The sequence below is a fragment of the Purpureocillium takamizusanense genome, chromosome 1 (assembly GCF_022605165.1).
Source record: "Purpureocillium takamizusanense chromosome 1, complete sequence".
NCBI classification, from domain to species: Eukaryota; Fungi; Ascomycota; class Sordariomycetes; order Hypocreales; family Ophiocordycipitaceae; genus Purpureocillium; species Purpureocillium takamizusanense.
The window spans coordinates 5,014,324-5,034,490 of NC_063068.1; the positions used below are offsets into that span (position 1 = coordinate 5,014,324).

The 20,167-nt window shown below is 61.4% G+C and overlaps 7 protein-coding genes across 8 annotated transcripts; 1 reads left to right on the forward strand and 6 right to left on the reverse strand.

Annotated features, from left to right (window-relative positions):
- The first annotated feature begins 62 nt into the window (after positions 1-62).
- On the forward strand, positions 63-1,513 carry JDV02_001532 (uncharacterized protein). 2 transcript variants are annotated; one of them, XM_047982471.1, is made up of 4 exons: positions 63-493; positions 584-629; positions 715-903; positions 1,022-1,513. In XM_047982471.1, exons 1-4 carry the CDS (start codon positions 112-114, stop codon positions 1,308-1,310), a joined length of 906 nt encoding a protein of 301 aa, XP_047838436.1. In that variant the 5' UTR covers positions 63-111; the 3' UTR covers positions 1,311-1,513. The 2 variants fall into 2 exon arrangements, with proteins under 2 accessions (XP_047838436.1, XP_047838437.1); XM_047982472.1 differs by having other exon boundaries at positions 63-903.
- Positions 1,514-1,553: 40 nt separating this feature from the next.
- JDV02_001533 (uncharacterized protein) lies at positions 1,554-1,877 on the reverse strand (the record flags this gene model as incomplete). The annotated part of the gene is made up of 1 exon (XM_047982473.1): positions 1,554-1,877. The coding sequence occupies one exon, from the start codon at positions 1,875-1,877 to the stop codon at positions 1,554-1,556; it is 324 nt and encodes a 107-aa protein (XP_047838438.1).
- Positions 1,878-1,900: 23 nt separating this feature from the next.
- On the reverse strand, positions 1,901-3,238 carry JDV02_001534 (uncharacterized protein; the record flags this gene model as incomplete). Its single annotated transcript, XM_047982474.1, has 2 exons — positions 1,901-1,930; positions 1,997-3,238. 2 exons carry the CDS (start codon positions 3,236-3,238, stop codon positions 1,901-1,903), a joined length of 1,272 nt encoding a protein of 423 aa, XP_047838439.1.
- Positions 3,239-3,815: 577 nt separating this feature from the next.
- JDV02_001535 (uncharacterized protein) lies at positions 3,816-5,581 on the reverse strand. The gene is made up of 5 exons (XM_047982475.1): positions 5,279-5,581; positions 5,023-5,138; positions 4,887-4,913; positions 4,609-4,739; positions 3,816-4,518 (listed from the first exon to the last, which is right to left on the reverse strand). The coding sequence occupies exons 1-5, from the start codon at positions 5,303-5,305 to the stop codon at positions 4,142-4,144; spliced, it is 678 nt and encodes a 225-aa protein (XP_047838440.1). The 5' UTR covers positions 5,306-5,581; the 3' UTR covers positions 3,816-4,141.
- Positions 5,582-6,597: 1,016 nt separating this feature from the next.
- Positions 6,598-9,255, reverse strand: JDV02_001536 (DNA-directed DNA polymerase; the record flags this gene model as incomplete). The annotated part of the gene is made up of 1 exon (XM_047982476.1): positions 6,598-9,255. One exon carries the CDS (start codon positions 9,253-9,255, stop codon positions 6,598-6,600), a length of 2,658 nt encoding a protein of 885 aa, XP_047838441.1.
- Positions 9,256-9,841: 586 nt separating this feature from the next.
- JDV02_001537 (uncharacterized protein) lies at positions 9,842-10,590 on the reverse strand (the record flags this gene model as incomplete). The annotated part of the gene is made up of 3 exons (XM_047982477.1): positions 9,842-10,045; positions 10,137-10,397; positions 10,498-10,590. The coding sequence occupies 3 exons, from the start codon at positions 10,588-10,590 to the stop codon at positions 9,842-9,844; spliced, it is 558 nt and encodes a 185-aa protein (XP_047838442.1).
- Positions 10,591-11,184: 594 nt separating this feature from the next.
- JDV02_001538 (uncharacterized protein) lies at positions 11,185-15,815 on the reverse strand. Its single transcript, XM_047982478.1, has 2 exons — positions 14,740-15,815; positions 11,185-14,568 (listed from the first exon to the last, which is right to left on the reverse strand). Exons 1-2 carry the CDS (start codon positions 15,420-15,422, stop codon positions 11,754-11,756), a joined length of 3,498 nt encoding a protein of 1,165 aa, XP_047838443.1. The 5' UTR covers positions 15,423-15,815; the 3' UTR covers positions 11,185-11,753.
- Positions 15,816-20,167: the final 4,352 nt, after the last annotated feature.

Here is a 20,167-nt window from a genome sequence, read left to right on the forward strand (position 1 = left end):
GCCACCACGAGACGCCCGTCTAGCAGCAGCACGTCTCTGTTGCATCACCTGCGCCTTTGCATCCACTACGTGCCGTCGTCTCGTCGCGTGAGCCTCATCCCATTCTCATTCATGCTTCGTTCGCCTTTTGCAGCATTACGTTGTTTCTTCTCCCTTTTCCCGCCGCCAACCGCCCCAGCGCCAAAGCAGCTCAGCATATGTACGCGCAGCCGCCGGCCACCCACTAACTTTCAATACCATCGTGCCCGACACGCCCAGCCTTTCTCTCCGTCACAGCCCGCCATGGCTGGCCCCCCGCTCACGATCCTCTGCTTCGGCGACTCCCTCACGCAGGGCTTCTTTAACTATGGGCTGGGCGAGCACCCATACTCTTTGATCCTCGAGGACCGTCTCCGCCACGAGATGCCTACCCGGCGCATCCAAGTCCGCACGAGCGGGGTTCCTGGCGATGTCGCCTCCCACGAGCCCTTTCTGCGGCGCCTCGAGCGGGAATGTGCGTGACGCCAGGCTGCCACCTTATCTATACCCGGTATCCCTCTCGACGCGGCCATCGAGTGAAACTGACAAAGACACCGGCATCCAGGCGATGCCGAGAAATTCGACTGGGTCATCATGCTGGCCGGGACAAAGTGAGCGTCCTGCTGCTGGCCTGTACTATACCTACCTACAGGCTACCGCCCACTGCATAACCACATTACTAATGCGCGGCGTCAGCGACCTGGCATACTATCCCGATGCGCAGCGCATCCTCAACAGCCTCAAGAAGTGCTGGGCCGTTCCTCTGTCCCGGGGCTTCAAAGTGCTCGCCCTCACGGTGCCCGAATGCTCCGCCCAGGTGCCGCAGATCAACGCCGCGCGCCGCGAGCTCAACGCGGGCATCCTCACCCACGCAGAGCCCAACTTGTAAGTCGCCCGCCCCAGCGGCTCCACACACCGGCTTTCCTCTCTTCGTCTTCTTCTTCTTCCAGATGGCGATCGCGCTCACTAACACGCCGACCCCTCTTTCCTAACCCTTGAGTAGCTACACCATGGACTTGCACGAGAAACTCCCGTATCACTCGCTCTCCCCGGAAGAACGCAGCGAATACTGGAGCGACGGGCTGCATCTCACCGCCGAGGGATACGACTGGATGGGCGGTCACATTGTCGAGGGCCTGCTCAAGATCCTGCCCGAAGCGGCCGTGCCACGAACGCCTTCGGGGCCTCGGAAAACACGTCATAGCGACGGGCGGACGCTTGTCGAGGAGTTGGGCGACCCCAAGAAACTTAACGAGGGCTACGTCGTGGTGAGGAAGAAGGACTTGGACTAGAGGGCGGTCGTCGTACGCAGACCATGACGTTCTCATTGGTGCTTTTCTTGTGTGGGCGTCGACGAGGGAGGCGCTCGGGTGTTCTTTGTTACAAGCGGGCGAAACTCACAGGCTTAATGGATGACGAGCTATGTTTGGACGCAGCGGCGTTGTTGGGATTCGACATTCTAGACTATAGCAATGCATACGACTCTTGGCGCTTGCCTGTCGTGGGACCATTATTGTCCTGTGCGCCCGTCATCACTACGCGACGGTGCCCCGTTTCTGCGGCCGCGCAGTGGCACTCTGCTTCACTTCATTTCCATGCATTTCAAAGAGGGAGAGAGAAAAAAGAAGATAGGAATCTATTTTGCTCTCCTGCCCGTGTGATCGGGGCCCCGGACGTGCCAGTCGTAGTTGACGGCGACGCGGCGAGCTGGGAGGCCGGTCCAGTGACAAAAAAGATGGATGCTCCAACACCTCAAACTCCGTTCCGTCTACCAACCTAGCAATAAAAACAAAACAAAAAACGCTAGAGAATGAAGAAGAAAACGCCGATGTAAATGGTGGTGTCGTATCGTTTTCCATTCCGGGTCTCAATCCATTTCAAGTCATACGACCAGGTTCGCCGCCACAAAGTCCTGGCCGCCCACGCAGGTTAGCATTGACAGCATGGGTAAACGAGGGTTGGAGGGGCAGCGGCTCACCGGAAACTCCTTTTGCAGCGAGTTGGTCACGTTCTCGACCTCCTCGGAGAGGCCCTCGACGTTGGCGTCCCAGCGGCGCATGTGCTTGCCGACGAGGGCGGCGGCGCTACCGCTGCCCTTCTCGCCCGAGGCCTCGCCGCCCTCGAACCAGACGACGCCGTCAAGCTGGTCGATGCGGCCGACGAGGCGGCCCTGCTCGATCATGCGAGCGGTGGTGTCCTCGGCGCGGGCGGGGTCGAGGCCGAGCAGGGCGCCGAGGGCGTCGAAGCGGATGTTGGCGTAGATGCGGGAGACGCCGAGCAGGTTGTGCTCGATGACGGCCTTTGCCAGGACGGTGGAGCCGTCGGCCGTGGTGGCGAGCTGGTGCGGCTGCAGGCCGTGGGCGAAGGCGGCGACCTCGTCGGGGGACAGGAGGCGGGCGAGGAACATCTTCTCGAGCATGCCGAACTCGTCGGGCAGCTGGGCGGAGCGCTCGTCCTTGTAGAGGCGGGCGAGGGCGCGGCTGCGCATCGGGCCGGCGGGGGCGAGGATGGCGCACTTGATGGCCATGGCGAGGGTGTGGAGGCGCTCCTCGTCGGCGATGGCCGTGGAGAAGCTGATGTCGTGGTAGCGCTGGGCGGCGCCGAGGAAGTCGCGCTTGGCGTCCTGGATGCGGGCCTGCGAGAGGCGGAAGTGCAGGTTGAGGTCCGCGTCGTCGACCGTGTGCATGATGTTCTTGAGCTTGTTGATGTAGACCTCGGCGGCCGTCGAGTCGTCCACCTCGAGGTAGTTGCGCACGATGCGGACCCAGACGCGCGCGCGGTCGTCTGCCGTCACCTTGCGCTGGGACCCGTCGAGGGGCATCTGGGCGAGCGCGCGCGCCGCCTCGGCGAAGTCGTCGTTGGCCTCGTGCGCGGCCGCCACGAGCTCGCACAGCGCCGCCGTCGCCTCGGGGAAGGCGCTCGACGTCGTGGGCTGCGCCGCCAGCGCCGCCAGCGCGTGCGTGCCCACGGCGATGCTGAGCTCGTCGTTGCCGAGCGCCTCGACCGTCGACGTGAAGCCCGCCAGCACCGCCCGCGTCGCCATCGGGCCCAACCCCTGCCCCAGGAACGAGTCGGCCACGGCGCAGAGGTCCGCCGCCGCCGTGTCGGGCGTCGACAGCTGCTTGAAGTCGGACAGGATGGCCGTGTACAGCGGCGCCTTGTCGCCGGGGGCGGCTTCGGCGCGGGAAAGCTCCGCGGCGAGCTTGGCGTTGGGCGCCATGGCGGAGGATGGAGGGTGTTGTTTTGCCCGGCTATCTGGCTGAGCGCTTGCTGGGGCAGAAAATTGTGGTTTTGTGCTAGAAAATAGATGCGTCGCGGCCGTGGGGGCGGGAAAAGCAGTGGAAGAAAACTTCTCGGCGGCGGCGGTGATGATGAAAAGTAGGCATGGGTTGTGGTTTCGGGGATGGACGGAGTCGAGTTGAAGCTCGAGGTGCAGGCAGCTTGGCGGGGGGAGCTCCCGAGAATGGTGGGGTTCAATGACAACCGTGTTGGTGGTGGTGCCTGCCTGACTGGAGAGCTCGACTCAATCCGGAAGAGCCCGTTACTACCGGGTAGGCTGCTATGCTAGGCACTCGAACGCGGGCATGTTTCGAGGCTCTTTAGGCGGCTCGCAGGATCGGTTACCGTCCCGATGAGGGTTGAGCGCATGAATTAACTAACTTACTTGAGCTGGTTCGGCAATTGTACGCCAAACGGTGTTTGTAGGTGGTGGCCGGAAGATACAGCCCGGTGATGCGTAGACGCTGTTCAACAACTCCCGTCTCTAGCGGTGCGGATTCACTCCTGCGTCGTTGGTTCACAAGCTCTCGTTTAATTCAAGACCAGCAAGGGCCAAGGTTACATTGCAGGCCGGGATTCTAATGCGACCTCGAGCAAATAAACCCAAAACAAATGTACATGTATAGTCCCGAGTCCATGCTTCCCTTCCGAGGTCTGTATGATGCACCCAGTTCCCATCGGCCTGCCCCGTCGTCCCAATATGCACCTTTGATCGCCGTATCTCCCGCTCTGCAGACGCAGACACAAGACACATACATGACGGCAGCGAGAATGGGAACAGAGATGGAATCCAAAAAAAAAAAAAAAGAAAGAAAGAAAGAAAGAAAGGAAGGATAAACAGAGTCTATTTGTTGTGCCACAGCAGCGTCCGCAGCGAGTCCCACTCGTTGCAATCCTTGTAAATGTACGTCATGCTGCTCCGCAGGCTCGACTGCAGCTCCTCCGGGTGGTAGCGGAAGAGCAGCATGACGCTCGCCCACGACAGCGAGGCGAAGGCGGGCCAGGCGTAGTGCGAGAGCTGGGAGCGCAGCGGCTCGCCCGACACGACGGGCAGGCCGTGGCCCGGCTTGACGGCCAGCCGGGCCAGCGCCAGGCACACGCGCGCGAAGATGTAGATGACGATCTGCTGGTTGACGCTCGACGGCCGGCCCGTCCGCGGGGACCGCCGCCCGAAGACGACGTAGCCGCCGAGGAGGCCGGCGAAGAAGGAGTCGTAAGGGCCTGTTGCGCTGTTAGTACGTTGAAGCTCGTCGTCCGCCATGCGATGCGGCTGGATGCGAGCGCGCGCGCGCGCGTGTCGTCGTCACTCACCCTCCTTGCCCGGCGTGGGCCCGTAGTGCTTCAGTCCCAGCATCACCAGCTTGTATATCGTCGCGAAGCGCGCCAGGTTACTCGCATGCTTTCTTGTCGCCCGCAGTACCAGCGAGACTTTTTGTCGGAAGCTATAGTCCCGCCTCACCCCGCGTCGGAGCACATCAAGTCAGCCCGGTCTGGTTCCTCAACTACACGGATCGTGTGGAGCGTGGTTCCCAGCGGGAATACCCCTTCTGGGTAGGGAAAAAGAGAGGGAGGGAGTTATGGGTACGTACGTTCCCGACCGAAACAAAAAGATCATGCTGCGCGCGCGCGAGAGGAGAGAGAGAGACCAAGGGGTCAGCTTTGATGGCGCGACGGCAACGACGACGAGGCACAACGAGCCTCCTCCTCCTGGGACCGAATGCTTACACCAGCGCGTGCGGAAAGCGGACCTTGGTCCCGTAGACGGCGCCGTTGCGCGCCGTCTTGACGAGCGAGAGGACATCGTGGTAGCGCGGGTCGACGGCGATGCGTTCCAGCGCGGCCTGCGTCGCGGCGGCGCAAGCCCCCAGTCAGCCTCTTGTTCCTCTTCTTCTTCTTCGTCTACTTCATCTTCATGTCCCGTCACGAACGGGCTCTCATGCGCAGAGGCGACAAAAGAGATCGGACGGGCGCGACGACGCACCTTGAGGACGTCGAGCGACGACGCCATGCTGTGTGTGTAGTGTGTGTGTATGAGCGCTGCGTGTGAGTGCGTGCCTCGGCTATTTCTGGGGGGGGGGGGCTCCCGGCTCTTGCAGTGGCGTCACTGCAGCAGCAACGGCCCGTGGGCAAACGGCCGGGCGGCGAGGTCGAGTCTTCAACGGCGCGGGGCGTATGTCCTTTGCAGATGTCCCATCGAGAGAATAGGAAGCGGGCGCGCCGGAGAGGGGGGGGTCAGAGCCAAGGTATGTCGAGGACGTGGTGGTGTTGGTGGTCGCGGAAGGTTGCGAGGTCGAGGACGGGTTGGGTGAGCGCCCGTTTCAATGGGCGGTACCTAGCGCAAGTCGTTCAGCGGCGGGCGGGCGGGCGGGCGGCGGCGGTGGTGGTCGGCGGGGGTTCGCAAACGGGCAGCGGACGTGGACGCTCTGAGCCTCGGGAATGCACAAGCGCTTGCTGCTGCTCCCTTGTGCCTACTAACCTACTGTAGGTACCTATAGAGGTTGCCCCACCACCGTCCCGCCCCCTCCATGCTGGGAGCCCAAACGACTGGAGGTTCCCACCTCAGGGTCGGGTCTTGCGGGTGCGCGCCCAGGTGCCCGGTGACAGCCGCATGCCCGCTAAATGGGCACTGGGGAAAGACCCCCGCAGAGCCTGCAGAGCGGGCGGGCGGCAGCGGCATCACTCCAGGGCTACCTACTAAGGACGGGAGGGTGTAGGTGGTGGGTTAGGCGATGACGCACTGCCCGGCCACCCCCGGACGCCTTCATCGCAGCAATCCCTAACTTGCGTCCCGCGATTTGCCAGGTTATCTGTTAGAGTAGTTAGTCTCGCCGGGGTGGGTACATGGGCACTAACTCTAGGTGGGTGTCACCTGGCATGGCATGGCTCTGGCTGTCTGCCATTTCGATCCCATGCAACCCAGACTTTCACATGTGACAACGGATGCGAGCCATCTTCATGTGCTTTCTCCGTCACTGGTGCCTGCCTTCCCATGCTGTTTGTTACTCGTCGCACAGCGCAGTGCCGAACAGGTCAATACATGGCTTTCTTATCGCAGGTCTCGATTGCATATTAATTTTCAACGACTGTGCAACGTCGGGAACAACACCCGACTCGTTCGTGATTCCTACCTAGGCATGCTTTCATCTCCGCATCTGCCACTCATCACCACCATCAACACCAACCACACTACTATCGCCACCATCACCACCACCACCACCACCACCACCACCACCACCACCATCATACTTCACAACAGCCCTCCCCCCGTACAAGTAATTCCCTCGACCCTCCACTGCCAGCCTATCTACACCACCGCTCATGCGGCTCCCTCCACCGCACCCCCAGAATCTCAAAGATGCGCCTCTCGTCCCGCCCCTCCACCAGCTGCCCGTCCCCCACCGGCGGCTTCTTCGTCCTCCCCGTCCCCCCTCCCGCCGTCCACCCGCCGGCCCCGTGTGGATCCCGGAACAGACCCCGCTGGTTCAGCCGCATGCCCTTGTTGGACGCCAGCAGCCGCATGCTCCGGTTGAACACGTCGTCGCCCGTAAAGTAGAGGAGCGCGCCGCCCATTTCCGACTCGGGCACCAGGAGGAAGTCGATGCGCCTCCACGGGCCCGTCGTCGTCGTCGTCGTCGTCGTCGTCGTCTTGTCCGTGCTCGCGCCTTGCGCTGTGGGCAGGGGCAAGGGCAGCGCGCAGCACCCGTGCCACTTGCTCCCGCCGTCCTTGTTAGACGACGACGACGATGCCAGCCGCGCCATCAGGAACCCCTCCCCCTCGAGCCGCCGCACCAGCGCGTCCAGTAGCGGCCGCAGCTCGGCGCAGCTCGTCGTCCCCGGCCGCGTCACGATGATGTCGACGTCGCGGCACGTCTCGGCCCCGCGGCGGTAGCTGCCCCCGACGACGATGTCCGCCTCCCGGTCCACGACGGCCGCCGCGCGCCGCACCACGCCCGCCAGCGCCTCCACCTCGCGGCGCGGCATCCGCGCGTTGAGCTCCGCGTGGTGCTCCACGCCGATGCGCTGGCTCGCCGTCAGCAGCGTCGCCCGCTGCGCCCACAGGTCCTCGAGCGTGCGGTGACCCCGGGCCATCCACCGCCGCGCCTGCCCGGTCCCCACGCCGTACACCCCCAGGAACAGCTGCAGCACCGCGTCGTCGTCGTAGTCGTCGCCCCTCTCCGCGTACTCGAGCCGCCGCAGCCGGTCCGTCGTCGCAATCTCCTCAATCTTCTGCGCGAGCCGTCGCCCAATGTGCGGCAGACGGTACGCCTCCTCCTCGGTCCGCACCTTGACCTCCTGCCGCTTCAGCGTCCCGATGGCCTTGCGATACCCCGTCAGCCTCCAGTGGTCGTTGATCCGCTCGTAGTAGTCCGCCATGCTCTGCAGCACCTCGATGGTCCGCGCGTTGGGGTTGTCCGCGCTCGCCTTGAGCTCGCCGGCCGTGTTGCACGCGAACCGGTCCTCGAACTTGGTGTCCTTGAGCTTGTCCCGCAGCCGCGCCTTCTTGCCGCCCCGCGCGCGGCTGTCTGCGGCTTCTTCGGATGCTTCCCGCTCGTCGCTGTCTGATGTCGCGGTCATGTTACCAGCGGTAGATCGCGTCTCGTCGTTGTCGTTATCCTCGTCGTCGTCGTGATCTAGCGGGAGGTCTTTGAACTCTTGCATCATCGCCACGTAGCCGGACAGTTCGTCGTTTTCCTTCGTAGCTCCCGTGATGCCGTCGTGAGGCGCAGCGACCGAGGCCTCCTCGGTCGTCTCTCTCGCCGGTCGACCTAGGTCCAACACGACAGGGTGAGAGTCGTCTGGCGTCGTCGTCGTCCCGGCCTCGTCCTTGTGAGACGGCTCTTCGCTTCTCGTTGGCGTGCCCGGCGGCGGCACGTAATCCCATTTGCCGGGGTCATCCTGCCTCTTCGCCTTGACCTGCAGCGACCTCGTCGACTCGTCCGAGCTGGGCGGCACGTTCTTCCCCGGGACGGGCCCCTTGTCCCCGTTCTCGTCCTCCTCGCCCTCTGCGCGCGGCTCGGTGGGCTGTCCCGCGACACGATACTTGCTCTGCCCGCTGTCGAGCAGCGCGCGAAACTGGATGCAGTCGATGGGATAGTCCTCGTTGACCACTTTCGGCCGCCGCGTCCCGCCGCTACTCCCGAGGCCCTCCGCCGCCGCCGCCGCGTTGAGCACCTTTTCCACGTCCCTGTACTCGAGCGCCTTGTCCACCACGACGTGCGTCGCGCCCGCCACGCTGTGCGTCCACGCCGCCCCGTACTCGCGCGCCTTGCCGATGCGCAGCCGGCGCGCCGGCGCCACGTCGTCGTTGGGTATGTAGTAGAGCGCGAGGCCCCTGAGCACCTGCTCGCGCTCCGGACGGAGCTTGGGGTCTGCGGCACTCCCCCCGCGCTTGCGCTTCCTCGCGGCGGCGGCGGCACCGCCCACCTGCAGTGAGGGCGATGACGCCGCTGCCTGTGCGTCGGCCGTTGTCATCGTAGTCGGCAGCTTCCCCGTGGGCGGGCGCGCTGCCGAGTCTGGTATAACAGTCTCCCCGTCCGTGGCACAGCCAGCCCCCCCGGCGAGCAATGCACCGACACGGCCCTCCTCGCGCGCGCCCACGGTGCTCTGATGCTGCTGCGTCGCCGCGATGATGACGCCGTGTGACCCAGACGACACCCTCCTAGGCGTCTCCATCGTCGTCACCGCCATCACCGCTTGGCGTGCCCCTTTCGCGGCCGTCGCATCGCGGCCGCGCCCCGTACTAGTCGACTCGGATGCAAGCTGCCACGGCGGCCGGAAGAAGCGCAGGCGCTGGTCACGATCTCGCTGCTCCCGTGCATACTCGCGAGTACGCGCGTCACCATCACCATCAGCATCGGCGACATCATTGTCGTCTTCCTCAGCGGCGCAGCGTTTCATGCGGCCGAGGACCGCAAAGGAAGCGAGCTTGCTCCGCAGGGCTTCCCGTGGCGTGTCCATGACCTCGCCGAACTCGGTTCAGGAGGTGGTGGATTGTTTCCAAAAAGCTGGATCGTTTCAGAAAAATTTAGATAGGTTCAGAAATTGGACCGGTATTCTGAAAGACAGTCCCTCGTGACAACTTTGGGCGACGTGAATTTCGCGGCATGCATGCATGGTTCGGGGCCCCCCGTGAATTGCAGGAGCCAGACTGCCAGAGCCTTGGATGTGGAGGCGTGCGATGGGGCGACGAGATTTATAGTTTGGATGTGCTCGGAACCATGGCTACCTTGGCTACGTCGATACGCGGCAGCGGCGACCTCAGGCCAGGCTCAGCAGCTGGTGCCTGGACCTGGTCGTCTCGATTGTCGGCGTGGCGTTCACGGCGGACGTCGAAAGTGGGTTACGGAAGCTGCAGCTCAAGTTCCAAGTTAGTGTTGTTACTGTTAGTTAGTACTAATGGAGCGGTAGCTCCTGTGGGGCATGTTTGCGCCGCGCTTTCTGATCCGAAAAGGCGCTTGCTTCCATTTCCCATCTTGACACCATCGCTAGTTAAGTACTTCACCCTACCATCGCTGCTTCACACCCAGTAATAAAACAACTTGCTTCATGCCACACCCACGGCAGCATCCCCCCGCGCGTAAATCTCGACGCCCCAGTCCACCAGCGCCGCCAGCATCCAGATGCTCGTCCACCACAGCAGCCCCCACAGCCTCGTCACCAGTGAGACGATCCACGCCGGCCGGCACACCACCCACATGTGCCTCTCCGCGCGCCGGCGCGACCTTTCCCGCCAGAGGCAGAAGACAACCTGGATGCCGCCGTGCGCCTAGTTAGCCCTCCTGCGCGCGCGGTGCAAGCCTCTCGCGTCAGCGGACTCAGACTCGGGGCTTGGAGCTCACCGTCTCGCACACGTCGTTGAGCGGCCACAGCAGCGTCGCCATGATCCACGTGTGCCGCATCGACGTCGCGTCTGCGAACCACCACGCCGTCGGGCTCGTCCAGCTCCCCATCGCGAGTAGTTCTGGCAGCGATAGCAAGAGCATCATGCCTCCGATGCCCACCACGGCCATGCCCGTCGACGCCCACGCGCCCCAGTCCCCAGGCCGGCGATCGGCGTCGCGGTACAGCATCACCGGCCCCGCCGCCTCGATCTCGAAGTTCTGCCCGCGCCTGTCAGCCAGTAAGTTACCTGGTGGCCGTCTGCTTGCTGCTGCTGCTGCGGGACGGGACTGTGGATGCTGTGCTCCCCCGACGACTTACGTCCTGCCTCAGCGCCTCCGCCGTGCCCAGCACAAGAAACGCCGCCAGCATGTGCGCGAAATGCCCCCAGATCCCCGTGTTCGGGTCCACCATCTCCGGCGGCAACACCCGCCACGCCCTCGCCCCGTCCCGCACGAACAAGCACACGCCGGCCAGGCCTGCAAAGTACAGAAACTTGCGGTGCTCCCAAAGCCGGCGCCGCCACTTCTGGCATTTCTGCTCCGCCCGGTAGCAAATCTCCCCCTTGTTTCCCACCGTCGGCCGTGGCCCCTATTCCTCCGGCACCGGGATGCCCGACGATATGCTGAATAGAGACATGGCGCAGTGGAACAGCAAGGCGATCTAGGCGTTGCGGAAGTTGGCCTCGGCGTCTTGCACCACCGTGTAGAGCATCTCCCGAGTTAGCTCGAAGACGAATCGCCCAATGACCGACGCCGCGGCCAGCTCCCAGAAGAGCACGTGGTGCCGCCACGAGAACATGACAATGGCGATGATGATGATGATTATGATGGCGATGAACCGTAAGATGCAGGAACAGGTGCCTAGTGTCTGATGCTGCGACTGTGCTCGTGTTGTGATGACGAGGAAAGAATGGCGTCTTGGGAGACTACTTGAAAGACGGACGACCAAGGATGAACTACAGTATACGTATATTGGTAGCGTCATCACGGGCAGGCGCGACTGACTTCATCCTTGTTTCTAAACACGACAATCGGCCAAGGGCCATTCTCTTGGTGCTGCCTCACATGACGTCTGGTCGAGTCCGTGTCCGGTGCCCGGGAAATCTTGTTCCATCTCCTAGCTACCAAACTACTATACACAGGTCCGTCATGGCCCTGGTCCGTTTCCCCCAACCTCCTCCATGCGACTAGATAGTAGTATTATAAAACATTACGCCCAAAACTTTACTCGCGTAGTAAGCGAGGTATGCGGCTGTTGTTGTTGTTGTTGCTGTTGTTGTGCTTGTCGTCCCCATTGCCGTCTCTACCACGTCGACCACCCAATATATATGTGCTCGAGGCCGTATATGCGTCCGCCGTCTCAGCGAACCCAGTGTCCCAAATCAACCGACTCCGAGCCCCGAAACTGGTAGAGGCTGCTTCCTTGTGCGTGTCCCAGACTCCCATGTCTGTCCCGTGATAGCCTACCACCCTAACGATGCAGGCAAAACAAAACTCCAATCGCTGGATGCAGCCGTTGATGCCCTTTTGTGCTTGTCAACATAACCCCCGTCAGACACCAGTCCGATCCCCCCTTCAGGCGACGACGCTGCTCAGCGTCTTGAAGCGTTCCTCAAACGACTTGGCCTGTTCGGCTTCAATCACCTTTTGGAGACGCTTAGTCTCTCGAATGGCTCCCTCGCGCTCCTCCTGCAGGTTCATCACCTCAATCTGCGCCGTGTTCATCTTAAACACGACCTGCTCGATCTCGGCCTCGGCATCCGCGAGCGCCTTCTCCAGCTCCGTCACCCGCTCGCGCAGTGCTTTGATCTGAATTTCCTCGTCGAAGCTCTTGGCCGGCACTGCCTGCGACGCGCGGACAAAAGCCTGCCCCGAAGCCGTCCTGAGAAGAGGCGACTTGGGCGCAGACGTCATGCCCACGCCCGCTCCGCTTCCGATGCGGCGCAGCTGCTCGCTGTGTGCGTCGCGCAACCGCGAAAGCTCCTCCTCGTGGCGGCCGACGCGCTCCTCCGACGTCGTCTGCGCGGCGACAAGCTGCTCCTCGAGTTCGTGCAGGCGCTCCTGAAGCCAGCTGATCCGTTCCGAGTTCGCTTTTCGCTCTGTGTCTCCTCGTGCCACAGTCTCGGCCAGGCGATCCCGGAGCTGCGCGTTGCTCGCCAGTTGCTGTCGCACCTGTGCGGCGAGTTGCTCGACCCGGCTCGCGGACTCGCTGAGCTCCTCGGCCAGGCTCCTTTCGCGCCCGACGGCATGCGTCTCCACAGCCGCCAGGCCATCCACCTGGCCCTGGAGCGCCGAGACCTGCTGCTTGGCGACATCTCGCTCTGAGACGGCGGCAGCCAGTGACTTCTCCAGCCGGTCCATGGCGAGTTTGGTCTTTTCGTCGGTGCCGCCGTCGGTGCCGTGCAGCTCAAGCTGCTTGATGCGGTTCAGTGAATCGTTGTAGGCGTCCTGCAGCTCGCGGTATGCCCTCCCGAGCGACTCAGACGTAATGGGTACGCTGGGTATGCCCGCATCGGAGCCGCTCGACCGAGCAAGCGACGGCGGGATGAGAATGTCTTTTTCCTTGAGCAGGCTTCGAAGATCTGCAATCTCTGCCTCGGCCCTATCGAGGTCCATCTTGAGTCCCACAAGACCCTTCTCGACCTGCCACTTCTGTTCGAGTGCATCCTCGGCCCGTCGTCGGAGCACGTTGATCTCTGTGCGCAGGTTCTTGATGTCTTTTTCGAATCCAGCCTTTTTGGGGTTCTCGGACAGCAGTCGTTGGCGCTCCATCTCTAGGATACGAATCTTCTTTTGGTTCTCGCGGTTCTGAAACTCTTGTCTCTCTAGCAGGTTCTTGAGCGCGCTGTGCAGTGCGTCTCTCTGTGCTTCCACGTCCTTGAGTCGCTCGGCGAGCTGCTCTCTAGACTCGGTCTGGACGTTCTTGACACTCCCCGATCGCGACAAGCCGGCCGAGGGAGGCGGCCCGCGGGGCCTGAAGGAGCTGGCTGCCACCGAATTGGAGCGAGCGAGCCCCGACATTCTGAACCCCTCGGGCGGCCCGCTTTGCGAATTCCGAAGCGATGTGTTTTCTTTTTGTAAAGACTGCAGCTGTTGCTGCATTTTAGTGGACTCGTAAGTGAGGTTGGCATATTCGGCGGCTTCGGACTCGAGCCCTTCAACGCGCGCCCGCAGCTGAGGAACCACCTCGTCGCGGAGATTGTCGCGCTCGTTGCACGCGTCCTGGAGCTCGCCCTTGAGGGCGGTGAGCAGGTCCTCAAAGTTGGTCTTGGACTGGCGTTCTTCAGATAGCCTCCGCCGCAGGTCCTCGCATGTGTTTTCCAGGTCCCGAACGCGGTCGCTGGCATCGAGGTTGTTCATGTGGGCCAGGTCCATCTGCGATGCCTTCTCCGCCAGGTCCTTGATCTGCTGATCGAGGGCTTTCCTTTTGGACCTCTCATCTTGCAGCTTGTTGGATAGCTCGAGACGGATAGACGCCTTTTCCTGCTCCGATCTCCGTTGGATCTTTTCGATTTCCTCTTTGCTCTGGTCGTAATCGCTGGCCTTGGCTGAACTGTAGCCCGAGTCTGAGAAATAATCGCTGGTTCTCTTGCTAGGCGCTTGTGGGTTGTTGGCTTGTTCTTGAAGGCGGTCGACGAGGTCCTCCAAGTCCATCTCACGCCGGATAGACGCGGCCAGCTCGGAGCTGATGGCCTTCAGCTCTTCTTCCATCTCTTCGACTTGAATGGACGAAAGGGAGTTGGACGGGGGTGGCGTAGACAGGTAGTGTTCACAGTAGTTGATGGGGTTTGCTTGCGCCGCATTGGCTGCCCTGGGGTTTGATAAAGACTTGCTCGTGCGCAGCGCGTCATTTGTCGACCCGTTCCTGGTGGGCGACAAAGGAGAGGGAACGGATGAGAAGTCAGTTACAGATGGCGACGGATGGCTCCAACCAAACAAAGAGGCAAAGGGTGATGCTTGGCCCGGAGACTTGGGCAACGGCTTGTTGATGTATTGTGAGGTGTCGAGTGGTGGCGTACCCGAAGATGCTGGTGGTGATTCGTTGGACTGGCGCTTGGCGTGGTCCGCAGCCGAAGATTCTACCTTGTTGAGCTTGAGATGTGGCGGTGTCGGTTTCGGTGCAAACATGGAAGATGGCGGGAAGGGACTATGATTAATATTATCGGCGTAAAGCGACTCAATGTCGTCGCAGCTGTCCTCGAGGGCGTTGGTGGGGGTGCCGTCTCGAGCAGCATCCGGTGGAGCGTCCGAGCCCTCTGAGATCAGATCGTCGTACTCGGACAGAACGTCCGACAGCTCTGCGGACGGAGGGTCCAACTGAGGATCTCTTGACGTAACTCGGCCCACGTCGGGAGGGGAGCTGTCAACAGTCGCCAGCTTGAGAGGAGACCTATGGGAGCGGCGCGAGTGAATTTAGTAAGAAGAGAATCCGACTTGCACGTTTGCGCGTTGCGTGCGTCGACAATGACGTTCTACAAGCACTGGGGGCGAGTGAAACGCATTGACGGTGGCGGCGACACGCGGCGACTTACACGTACGGGAGCTGAGGGGCGGGACTCACTGGGCAGCAGGCACGGATGCCCGAGCGGACGACGCAAAGTCGTAAAATGTTGGGCTGTCGATGGACTGACGGCGCGCGAACCTCTGGTCGGGCTTGGGTAACCCGGCGGCGTACGAGGGGGGGAGTGGGAAAGAAAACTCGTTTGACGAGCGGGCAGATGGGACTAGGGAGTGGATCGAAGCCGTTGACGACAATGGTTTCCGCTTAATTGGGACCCTGACGACGGAGGGCGGAGGGGCTCCCGGTGGAATAGACGTCGACTCCGAAACAGAAACGGGAGCGGCAGACGGAGTCGCGGCGGGCGAGGGGGGACTATGGGCGGGACTATTGCGAAGGGCGTCAGAGGAGGTCGAGGGGTTCTGGTGGTGTGACGACACGTGGTGAGGGCGATGGCGTGGAAACGAGGAAGACGACGACGAGGCTGAGGACTCGAGGGAGGACTGGCTCTGGCTCTGGCTGTGGTGGTGGTGGTGTTGAGGGTAGTGGTGGTCCTGACTGTGAGAAAGGTGATGGTGGTGGTGGTGGTGGTGGTGAGGCAGGCGGACGTCTCGGGCCACATGAGACGAAGCAGAGGCGGTATCAGAGTCGGGCACGATCGACGACGACGTCGAAGGAGCCCGTGCTGCAAGCGGTCTAACCGCGAAGCCTCCAGGAGCCGGGGGAGGGGGAGATGGTGATGCCATATTGGGACGAGCGGGTGTGACCTCGATGTCTTATCGCCCGGGGAATATTAAATTGGCCATGAACGACGAGAGCCGAGTGGGAAAGGGAATGTTACGAGGTAGCGGTGGAGGCAGAGGCAGAGGCGGCGGCGGCGGCGGTCGTGGTGGTGGTTGTGGTTCGCGGTCACAATGGGGGGGAGATCCTAGGAGGAGGGGGGCCACTTGCGCGAGAGAGAGTGAGTGAGAGAGATTGATGCCCAGTGGTGGTGGTGCTGCTGCTGTCGAACGGTGAGGGAGGGTTGGCTGAGCAGGGGGGGGCCTCTCAAGCGAGCGAACGATGGAGGCAGGGGATTCTGGACGGATCGTCGTCGGCCGGCTCAGAGGGAAGGAGGCGCCCGCCCGTTTGGGACGACGGCGAGGACTGGGAGAGAAAGAAGTTGGCGTGACCGATGCTGCAGTCGGCGCTTGGCACACAACCGGCTTGAGTGGCCGGCAGGGTCGCATCACGGCCGTGCGCTAAGGTAGGTACCCTTTCTCCCCCTCCCCCCTTCCCGAGCGGCAAAATATACATTGTGCAGTATCATCGACGGGCTCTGGGAGCTTCCTGTAGCGCGGAATCCCTGGGATGGGATGGGATCCAATGCAATGCAATGGCACAGGGATGGGGAGCTCCGGGGTCTTGCCGTGTGCCCTTCCATTGCCCGCCCTGCCCTGCCGTGCCCTGCCCTGCCACCGTGCCCCCTTTGCTCCCAGGGCGGCTGCAAGTGGGCAGGGCAGGATACTACTAAAGGTGGCAGGGCGGGTTATTAGGTAGGTTGGCGGCAGGGGATGATGACGGGCGCCCTGATGGTTAATTTACAGAGCCGACAGGGGGGGGTGAGGGACGTGTCCATCCGCGCGAGCACGAGCAGAGTCCGTCGTCGTCGATGGCGCACACGTGTCTCGGCCCTGAGTGACATGTCCTTTGCGCGAGCCTTGACTCGACGACCGCCGGCAGTCGAGGAACAATTGCGCGGTCTGGAATGCATAAGCGGGCTGTTCCTCAACCCCAAATCCCCATTGTTCGAAACGGTCGAAACGCGGGCGCCCAGGGAAAAAAAATGCAGCCCACCGCCGCACCGCACCGCACCGCACGCGTCCCCCGTTCTGCAGCGGGTGCTGGGCGCACCGTGGTTGGCCGGCCCAGCGCGAGGTACCTGCACTAGCGCCACCTGAGTGCCAGGGGGGGGGTCCCATCCAGGGGGCGCCTCAGGGGAGGAGGATGGGAGGGATGGAAGATGGATGGGATAGTTGGGAAGGTCCCGGGGGGGCTGGGCTGGAAGAAGGGCTTTGCTTGGGAGGATGGGAGGGGACCGGAGGGATGGACCCCCCAATTGGGTTGGGCGCCCCAGGCTGTTGTTGGACGCCCTGGTCCCAGGGGCCTCGTGGCAAGGGTGGATGGATGGATGGGGCCTCGACTGGATAGAATGGATTGGATGGGATGGGATGTTTGACCGGCTGCTGCCCGGGCCTCTCAAGGTTCATGCTGCCTGCCTGCGCCTGCGCCTCCGGCGGTTCGCAGGCGGGAAGGGGGGGTCATGCGGCACGTAGCGCCGCCACTTCTGACCCAATTGTCCACGGCGCGCCAGCATCATGATGATATGTTTCCGAAGCGGCATCAAATCAACAGGCGCTGCTACTACCATAGTCGCAGCGGTAGTACGTTAGTAGTATTAGGGCTCTTATGACCACAGGGCGCTTGCGAGCGGTGAAGGCGTCGGCCGATTCCCAATACTAGCAGACCGAGGTACTTTGTGCAGACAGGACAGTGAGATGTGGCTAAACCCGCGGGCGAATGCACCTCTCGCGAATGGCGGCGGTAACTACTCACCAAAGAAGATGACGCCCGTGCCTCTTGCACGGGGCACCGCGATCCCGCGTCCAAGATGCCATGGCATCAATCCAGGGCCATGGTTGCGGTGGCCCCCTTCTCCTGGCGCCGTGTCACCGCGCGGCCAATGGGTACAGTACGGTACGCGACTGTATGTACGTAACACGAGATGCTCGTAATAATCGACTCATCCATCAGTTAAAGCATCCGCTCGCTCGCTCGTAAATCCGCAGTCATGCAAAAAAGCGCGGTCGTAACGCACAGGGTCCCGGACCTTGCAGTGCTGAGACAACAGCTAACGTTGGTATCGTTTTAGTAGTTATAATATACTACGTATATACGTATCATACTACTTGGCACAGCCGCAATGCGTTTTTATTCAGTTAATTAATCGGATACGCGAATGTTCTACCGGTCCCGTCCCGGCAGATGCTGCCGAAGCGGAAACGGCGCACTGAAAGAAAAAGCAGCGAGGAGAAAAAGAAAGAAAGAGAAGAAGAAAAAACGAAGACGCCCGCAAAGACAGCCCGTGACACTTGCTGCGTTTCAAACGTGCCTGCCCGCGGCGTATGATGGCCCGACACCGTCTCGGGTCTCACACACCGAACCGAACCGACTTGCTCCTTCCTGCGTTCGCTCGCCAACCCGACGCGTCCAGAAAGAAGCCACCTCACGCTCGTCATCAGCCAGCCAGCCAACCCATGCGGGTGCACATACGTACATCCGTGCGTGAAAGCGCGTACGATATGCAGGTTTCGCAATACCCCATATAGAGGCGCGAGATCTCAAACCTCGCCCCGCCTCGAGCATCTACGTACGAACACGCACCATCACATGCACGCACTGTATGTTCCGCTCATCATCGAGGTGGTTCACGAAAAAAAAAAAATATCAAACCTATTCGCTTCGCAGCCGACGCGATACCGCTACTCGATAACAAGCACGTACGTACGCATGTATGTACGATCCGGGGACGACTCACGCACGTGTCGCCGTCGGCTCGCTCGCCGTAAACCATTGTCCAAGTCTCATGCCATGCCTCCGTTTGCATACCGAGAACCGGAAGGCGAAATCCAGCTAAGGCTTCAACTACGTACCCAGTCTACCGGCTGGCCTCTCGGGAGTACACTTGCTGGCTGATGGTCATGTCCAGGCACGCACCGAGCGCCCATCACCATCCCAGCGACATGTCCGTGCTGGGCGGGCGTTGCCCATGAATTGACGCGCCGCCGATGCTTACGACTGCCCACACGTATGTACTTCGTACACACTTACACAGTTACATACTACATATGCGTACAGACGGATAAGGCACGTCCAACAGATCCTACTTTTAGAAGTAAAGCTTGACTTCAAGAGAGTACGTGCACCGCCCACGACACCGTCTCCCAGTACAGTATGTATCCTACGGACGACAAGGCCGTGGTACCGTCCATACTGCTTGGCGCATCTTGGCCTAGGCTCGTTGGGAACCAAGCCTCGTCATTCACTCAATAAAAAGCCCGCCCCAACTACCCAGTCCGTGCTTTCTCGCCGACCAGCCAGCCCAGCCTCGTCCCATCACATCCCGGGGGCACGGGCAGGTGAGCGGCGGGCGGACGGGCGGGTACCAAACAAACAGCAACCACAAAAAGCAACACAAGACGCCGCCCGCCGTGGGGAAGAGGGACAAGAGGCGCCGCCAGATCGCCGGCCCCCAAAAATGGACCGCTTTTTAGTTGATGCCATGCCCGCATGCCCGCATGCCCCATCATGCCCCATCATGCACGCCATGATTTCGGAGCGGCATGGACGACGGGCAGAGGTGTGGTGTGTGGTGTGGCACCATGCATGCACGCAGGCTTCCTCCTCAACAAGGCAGGCATCGGATTCAGTTACAACATGTACACTGCCTTGCAGCCGGCAACGAACCCTCAACCCTCCTCTTCACCATCATGTGCTCTTGCATCGCCGAGCAGGGCGGGGCAACTCGTCGGGCCCTGCAAGGTAGTTACGCAGGGACTTGACTATTTGCCCCCTTTTTATGGCCCTCCTTTTTCAAACCCTCGTACCTCCTACCCGCTGTTGATGGCGAGATGACGCGCGCACCTCTTGTCCCGTTTATCAACGACAGAGCGCATACATATGTGTTTTGGATCTCGCGGCCGTTGTTCTGACGAGCAGACGCCCTTGTTGGCAGCGCCCATGGCGACAAAAGAAACGAAAAAGAAAAGCCCTCACTCACACACGTTGTCACACGCCAGTTCTTGCAACGACTCGCTCACCCGAAGCCACCAACAAACACAAACACGTGCTACCATCTTACGTACTGCACATACATACACATATACGTGCATACAGTACTTACAGATTTACAGTACGTGCAGCAATTCGATTTGTATGCTTACAGCCCCGTCAGACAAACCCAAGGACGTTTGGTATTCACTCACGAGCCTCTCTTAAGCGCACAGCAGCAGCACCCACCGCGAGCCAGCACACACGGGGCTCGTCCCAAAGCAGTTGAACCTCATTTCACATGGCGCGCACCCTCGCACTTTCCCACCTCATCTGACCAGTGACCGACCGACCACACACAGACTTTGGCTTCTTCAAGTCATCAAATCTATGGGAAAGGGACAGAGAGCGTGATTTGCTCTAATAACTTAAGTACCCTACCTAGGTAAATAAAATAAGGTACATTGCGTAGTCTGGTAATAAGCCCCCCCGGGCACCATTGCCCCAGAAGGAGCAGCACCAGCGGCGTGCGCACGTACTCAGTACTGTACGTAAGGTACCTGATCGCCGACCCGCCGCCGCCCGCCGCCGCCTCCCCTCTCCACTCGACGTGGCAAAGCAGAGAGAGCATCACAATACTATCCCCTGCTGCTTCTTGGCGCCCCGCAGACTCGACCCTCCT

Bases quoted from the DNA above. Each gene is read 5' to 3' on its own strand.
- JDV02_001532 (XM_047982471.1), top strand. From the start codon at position 112: ATGCTTCGTTCGCCTTTTGCAGCATTACGTTGTTTCTTCTCCCTTTTC. The intron at 630-714 runs GTGAGCGTCCTG...GCGCGGCGTCAG, and splicing joins ATCATGCTGGCCGGGACAAA to CGACCTGGCATACTATCCCG. The intron at 904-1,021 runs GTAAGTCGCCCG...ACCCTTGAGTAG, and splicing joins ACCCACGCAGAGCCCAACTT to CTACACCATGGACTTGCACG.
- JDV02_001535 (XM_047982475.1), bottom strand. From the start codon at position 5,305: ATGGCGTCGTCGCTCGACGTCCTCAAG. The intron at 5,139-5,278 runs GTGCGTCGTCGC...GCCGCGACGCAG, and splicing joins CGTCGCTCGACGTCCTCAAG to GCCGCGCTGGAACGCATCGC. The intron at 4,740-4,886 runs GTACGTACCCAT...GCGGGACTATAG, and splicing joins TTTTTGTTTCGGTCGGGAAC to CTTCCGACAAAAAGTCTCGC.
- JDV02_001538 (XM_047982478.1), bottom strand. From the start codon at position 15,422: ATGGCATCACCATCTCCCCCTCCCCCGGCTCCTGGAGGCTTCGCGGTT. The intron at 14,569-14,739 runs GTGAGTCCCGCC...CCGCTCCCATAG, and splicing joins GCATCCGTGCCTGCTGCCCA to GTCTCCTCTCAAGCTGGCGA.